The sequence below is a fragment of the Lycium ferocissimum genome, chromosome 3 (assembly GCF_029784015.1).
Source record: "Lycium ferocissimum isolate CSIRO_LF1 chromosome 3, AGI_CSIRO_Lferr_CH_V1, whole genome shotgun sequence".
NCBI lineage: Eukaryota > Viridiplantae > Streptophyta > Magnoliopsida > Solanales > Solanaceae > Lycium > Lycium ferocissimum.
Genome location: NC_081344.1, coordinates 8,857,998 through 8,864,580, shown reverse-complemented (window position 1 = coordinate 8,864,580; position 6,583 = coordinate 8,857,998). Strand labels below are relative to the sequence as shown.

Sequence of the window (6,583 nt, the reverse complement as noted above, 5' to 3'; positions counted from 1 at the left end):
TATTAACTCCAAGCAAGTAAGTAGAACGTGTGCATCATGCAATAGGTTGCTTAATTTGCTAGAGATTCGCTTTATCATATTTTTCCTCAATTTTATTTGATTATATTATTGTTTTCACTCAACTATGTAGTACTTCCCACATGGGATGCTGGGAATTATCAAAAGAGACAAGGGACTTGATGTGCGAGTTGTGGGATAATGTGTTCGATAATGGATCTCATTCACCATCTCATGGTCTTCTAAACAGCAAATTATTGGTTCTTCATTCATGAAAGTTCTGACATTTTCCAACTTGAGAAACCTCGATAAATTAATAAATTTACACGTACAAGAATAATGTTACATAATTAAGTGGCATTTGGGGGAACAAATTAATATATAAAAAAGTACCTTCCTACTGTTTTAAACTGCAAGTCAAGCAAGTTGAGATTCCATTTCCATTAAACAAATCAAGAACAAAAGGCGCATCAGAGGACAATCTATAATTCTCCAATGCCTTCACATGGTGTGAGCACAAAATCAAAAACAATGTAAAAGAAAATAAACTATAGACACAGCCAGAACTTTCTATCATATGCCCTTTAAATACAAGAAACTTGAAAAAACAAGAAATGCAAATCTACACGCTATTTTTAATTTTTGGTCCTTTTTGCTTCCAACTTTGTGGCTTCTTTAAGTGCTTCTTGGGCATCATTCTCCATCCCAAGGTTAAAAAGGGCAACAGACTGAAGATAAAAGGCGGTAGGCCACTCGGATGATATAACCTGAGCTTGCATTGCATCCCCTAAAGCCTCTTGCGCCATGTCGCTCATCAGATAACACAAGCAGCGCCTGGCATAGATGGTTGGTGACACCATGGTCCCTCCATCATTGAACTAATACAACAAAAAAATAGTATTTGTAACTAAAATGTTATTCTAAGGTCAACACCACAACAATAATTGAAGCAATAATGAAATACAAGTAGCTCTAATAGCTTAGGCATTAAGAAATTATTGTGTTTTCCGTTATTGCTCTATTTACAGCTAGATACATTAGCTTATTGCAGTTGTAGAAATTGCCTGTCTTTTGATAAATGTTTACCTATCGGAAGTAGAAATTGAGCAATGATATTAAAGGTAACAATGAATCATTAAGACCAATAAAAAATTTAGATGGTTAAACCTGTGTATAGCATTCAATGGCAGTTATGAAATCCTTGGCTCGGAAAGCAGCATCTCCTTGCTGCTTAGAATTCAAGGTTTCCTGCATCTGATTTGTCCACATTTGGAAAGAAAGCTGCAAATGTATAAATGATCAACTTAGGTAGAATCCTCAAATAGTTGAAAGAGTAATAGACAAGAAATACTCAATCTACACAGTAAGAACGAAGAGCAACAGTCACTAAATTCTAATACTAAAACTAGCACAACAATAAGTTCATGTTCTCCCTAATCAAATAAATTACAGTTCATGATCATCATATCACTCTATCATGTGCCTTTGCATCTTGCATTGGGAAAGACTCGAGGTTCAAGTAAATGGAAACAAATTATATTTGTCATGATATCTGGCACGCTACGATAGCAATTAAGACAACGGCTATTACACATTCAAGCAAAGCAGAGTTATTCATTTGGGACAGCAGAAATTTACATACAAAAGGGGGAGGGGGAATATGAATCTTATAGACGAAATTTATTCATTGCAGTGAGAAAAACTATCCTACAGAAGGCAAAGTTTGAGTTAAAATAGTAAACGGGGAGAAATCAAGAATCTTTTTTACACCTTATGGGGGGGAGAGAGAGAATATACTACTGAATTATTAAAATTAGATATATTATCATGTTTTTAACCAATGTAGTACAGTAGTATAAAAGTCACTATATAACATCTGTAAATCTTACTTCTAATTATTCCAGGAGTTACAGTCATAACACAAAAGATCTTAGAATGCTTAGATATCGAAAAGAATAATACAAGGGCTTGACAATGATAGCCTAGAAGGTCCTACTGGTAATGATATTTGATGGAGATAGTGCATAAAACTCTCCAAAAGGGAAAACACAGCGGGCTCTTCCACAGGAATTATTAGAGTATACATATGATAACAAACTTGAATCACTAATTTTTTCATCATCAATAAATAGTAAAGGAACAAACCTCATTGGCAATTCCTTCATCATCCTTGTACCCAGTCTTTTGCAATATCTCATGAAGGGCAGTAAGATCTCTTCTCAAACATGCTTCACCAGTTGTTGTCAATACCAATGGTTGGGGTGGGGTTGCAGTTCCATGTCTAATGCCCAGCAGAACATGTGATGGCACCTGGTGTTACATCATCAGGAAGTATGAGCCTCAAGCATTATTATTACAATAATTATTATTTCATCTGATATGGTAAACATGGATGCTCTTTCAAGTTCCATGAATAATTAACGACATAAACTAAGGTCACAGAACACACTTCTATACTCAGACGACCAAATTTCAAGTGCCACAGTTAAATGAGAATGTACAATATACGCTCACTTCAATCTCATACATGAAAAGAGGTTGCAAATCTTCAAATGTTGGAAATGATCTCAAAGAAAGTCAGGGGAATACAGTTATTATTATTTGGTCATACCTCAGTTTCCTTCTGAATGGTAACAAGAGAATTAACAAGAGATTTTGCATTTGGCCTCTCACGTGCTTCATACTGTAAACAACGGGTGGCTAGCCGCACTAGCTCGGTTCCGTCATCATTAGAAAAATCACCCTCCAAACAAGAATCCATCAACATCGTCAAATTCTTCACCCGAATTAGATCAAGTGCCTACAGGAAGATAAAATAAAATCTTATATGTAGGTACACTCAGATAATAGAGTCAATAACGTCCACTAATACATGGATTTCACATAAGAGTTGATATGACATTAGAAACTTACATGGCTTGGAGGTATATGCTTTCCACTCAAAAGATCTAGCAACATTGTTCCAAAGCTGTAAACTACACTTTCAGATGTCACTCTTCCTGTCAATCATGAATACTCTTGTCTCAGCTTTGGCTTTAGTTGAAAAGGTAGGAGATCATAATATGGTACCAAAGGAACTGCCCAATAAACTTATAAATTAATTCGGCAGCTGCTTCTAAAAGGTAGATAAAAGTCACTGGCAGCGCACTGTATAGAACACTAAACTGAGTAAATAATAGCTTTAGAGAAACAGATATTTTACCTGTTCGCATGTACTCTGGAGGAGTGAAAGCTAAGTTTGTACTGTAACTTTTTCCATCTCTACTGTTCTTCATGAGGCCAAAGCAAGAGAGCCTAGGATCACCATCCTGTAGAATTCAAAACAAAATTAAAATGCCACACAAACAGCAACTTATTAGGATTAACAAACATAAGAATAAACTTATTTTTACCTTATCAAATAAGATTCTGTAAGCATTAAGATCATGATATATTGCTCGACCCTTACTGCTGCAGTATTCTATAGCTTGAGCTAAGTAAAAAGCCACCCTCAACCTCATCGCCCACTTCATAGGTTGGCTGTCCCCTATTTCATTTACAGTAAATAAAATATCAGCATTGGAGTTATAAGATAAAGATTCAAGTATTGTTAATCAAGACTTTGGGGAAAACTCACAGTGAAATAAATGTTTCGCCAGGGTCTCATTTGGCATGAACTCTGCTACGAGCAACCTTTGTTCACCTTCACAGCAACATCCAAGTAGATTTGCCAGTCTCTCGCTCCTCAGATTCCCCACTGCCTTAGCCTCATCCTATGCATTACATAAACAATGTCCAAAACAAAGCTCAACATACAAATTGGTAAAATAAATAAAATAAATTGGATTGTTAAAAAAAAAAGATATTTTGTGGTGATGAAGCTGTTATATACATAATATAAATGAATCAACAAATGTATGAGGTTTTAGCCAAAATTGTCCCTTATCTATGGGACTAGGTCTATTTTGGTCCTTCAAATATAATGTTGAGCATCTTTAGTCCCTTAAGCTTGCTAAAGTGTAGCAACTTTGGTCTAACTAACATAATGGACTTAAAAACTAACCGTGACTACCACAAAACACGGCAAGAATCAACTAAAAAGAACCACTAAATAGGTATTAGAGCTTTTAGATAAGGTGGTCTCACACAATTCAACATGATTTATCGTATTAGAGCTGGTGGCGGATCTAGAGTACAATGTTTAGGTTCCAGTACTTTTTTCCTATGCTACTAATATCTATATTATTTGACTGTGAACCTAATAATAATTGTATATTAACTTGATTTGGTTGTTGGAACCAATAAACTTCAAATCCTGAATCCGACACTGACTAGAGTAGGCTAAGGTCTAAGTTCGAGTCTCACTGCCACCGATCAAAAACAAATCTTTTTATGTGCTTGATCAAGAAAAGTAACTAAACCAACTTTGAGTAAATAAATGTATCTCTTATCTATGATTAAACATAATTCAATAGGGTTAAATCAAAGCTAACCAAGAATTGGCGAGAATCAGGCCAAGCAGACCTATTGAAACGTTTAACAGCAACCAATTGACCATTTTCAAGTAACCCTTTAAAAACAACATTTGGGGCTTTTTCTCCATGTTCAGACACTATGTTATCAGCTGAAAATCCATCAGTTGCAATCATCAACACATCTAAACTGAATTCAGTAAAACTTGGCAATGCATTTTTCCCATTTTCACCTCCATTCTCTGTACAAATTATAACACATTAGAAAAAGCAATCAAGAATGACAAAAACACAGAGAAAACAGATATGATGAAAGGCAAAAAAAAAAAAAAATGTTACCTAGATCAGATAAATCTTGAGGGGATGATTTAAAGTTGGAATGAAAGCAACAAAAAGAGAATTTTGAACAAGGGACACCCATTTTGACAGTAAATTTTATGAGATTTCTTGGAAAAACTTTAGACCCTTTACAAGCATCTACAAGAACTAAAGGGGGAAAATGGAAACAGCAAAAAAACTGTTCTTTTTACTATATAAAAGATAAGTAATTACTATGTGGGTATCCAAAGAAAGGATTTTTTTTTTGGACTATGCAAGTTCTGTTTGGTCTTTTCAACAGGATATAGTGATAGAGAAAGGAGGATTTGTGTTTATTGTAGTATATAATGAGTATATAAGAAGAGAGAAAATGGGTTATTTGAGTATATGGTTGAATGATGAAAAAGTTGTGATTTTTCATGTGTTTAGCTTTTCAGAGAAAGACGTGTTTGTGCTTTTTGCAAAGAGAATGACCTTTTCGTGTTTGTTTTTTTTTCTTTTTCTTTCTGGTCTAACTTTTCAGCTTTAGCTGCGTTTCAACTTCCTTTTTTGTGTCTCCACGGTTGCACTGTTTGATTTCTCTTCCAACTCCCTTTCTCAAAATATAAAAAATTTAGTACTCCTATAATTTTGTTCACCTAAATTGTGACTTTTAGTTTTAAGTAAAATTGTTTAGTTTGATGGAGAAAAAGATCTCATAACTTATCTTAAATCATGAGTTTCAAACTATCTCTAGTTTGTTAGCAAGAAGAAATGATATACAAGCTACGATGGTTAGGTTGAATAGTGTAACTGATGAATAGTGTAACTACCCTAGTTGATTAGGTAGTTAGAGTTAGTTAACTCTGAGAGTGCAAGTCGGTGTAAGAAGTTGTATATATACATGAGCTAAGACTAAATGTTTAAGTGAATTCATTCTACACTTCAGTACAATATATAAAATTTCTCTCTATAACTAAATTCTCTCCTCTCCTCATTTCCATTTGTTTCCTTCCAACAGCATTGCCTGAACCCATTGAGAATCTGTAGAAGCTTCTTAAATGTTGAAGGCTCAGTATAGGCTGAATAAGTAGACATCACATGTTGGTAAGTAGGGGAGAGATGAGTATAGGACTAATAAGTAGACTGAGGATATAGACAAGAGTTGCTTGTGGAAGTAGTGATATAGTTTTGCATCCATAAGGGTGGTTTAACAGGTTTGGTAGATTTTCTGGTAGCTAGAGAGTTAGATGCAGGTGTAGGAATCCGAGGAATATCATGTGGTAACTCAACAGGAGGTTGAGCAAGTTCTTGAGTTGGAGCTGGTTCACACATTGGTTCAGTTGTAACTGAAATAGCAAGACTAGGTGGGGCAGACATAGTAGGAGATGTACGAAAGCAGGATCATGATCATGATCAGAAGGAGGAGGAATAGATGGCATAGTTTGAGATTGATCATGAGATAGTTCAAGGGAGAGTCAGCTTAAGACAGGAAATATTGGGTTGGAAAAAGTTTGCATATGTTTGAAAGGAAAAAATTCTTCTTGAAACACCACGTCTGTTAACAAAAAAGTTCTTGGAGTGTAGATCACACAATACATAACACTTTTGAGTAGAAGAATAGCCAAGTAGAACAGCAGGAATAGCTCTAGAGGAGAACTTATCAAGTATTTTCGGACAAGCAGCATAGCATAAACACCCAAAAAAATTTATATGACTAAGTGATGGTGGAGATCTACTGGAATAAGTGTACATGCAGGTTACTGAAGGGTCTACTAGACACAGGGAGACTCATAAGATCTGCAAACTTCACAAGTCAATTTTAGATTCCACTGTCT

At 35.1% G+C, this 6,583-nt stretch overlaps 1 protein-coding gene across 1 annotated transcript; it reads right to left on the bottom strand.

Moving 5' to 3' along the window:
• Positions 1-414: 414 nt before the first annotated feature.
• LOC132049585 (serine/threonine-protein kinase BSK5-like) lies at positions 415-5,264 on the bottom strand. Its single transcript, XM_059440450.1, has 10 exons — positions 4,788-5,264; positions 4,470-4,690; positions 3,614-3,749; positions 3,390-3,523; positions 3,200-3,305; positions 2,911-2,996; positions 2,609-2,797; positions 2,143-2,307; positions 1,165-1,278; positions 415-875 (listed from the first exon to the last, which is right to left on the bottom strand). Exons 1-10 carry the CDS (start codon positions 4,867-4,869, stop codon positions 633-635), a joined length of 1,476 nt encoding a protein of 491 aa, XP_059296433.1. The 5' UTR covers positions 4,870-5,264; the 3' UTR covers positions 415-632.
• Between the last annotated feature and the right edge of the window lie 1,319 nt (positions 5,265-6,583).

Excerpts from the sequence above, each read along its gene's own strand:
- LOC132049585 (XM_059440450.1), bottom strand. The coding sequence starts at position 4,869 with ATGGGTGTCCCTTGTTCAAAATTCTCTTTTTGTTGCTTTCATTCCAAC. Across the intron at positions 2,997-3,199 it reads TCCAGAGTACATGCGAACAG|GAAGAGTGACATCTGAAAGT; the intron begins GTAAAATATCTG and ends CATGATTGACAG. Across the intron at positions 1,279-2,142 it reads ATGAAGGAATTGCCAATGAG|CTTTCTTTCCAAATGTGGAC; the intron begins GTTTGTTCCTTT and ends ATACATTTGCAG.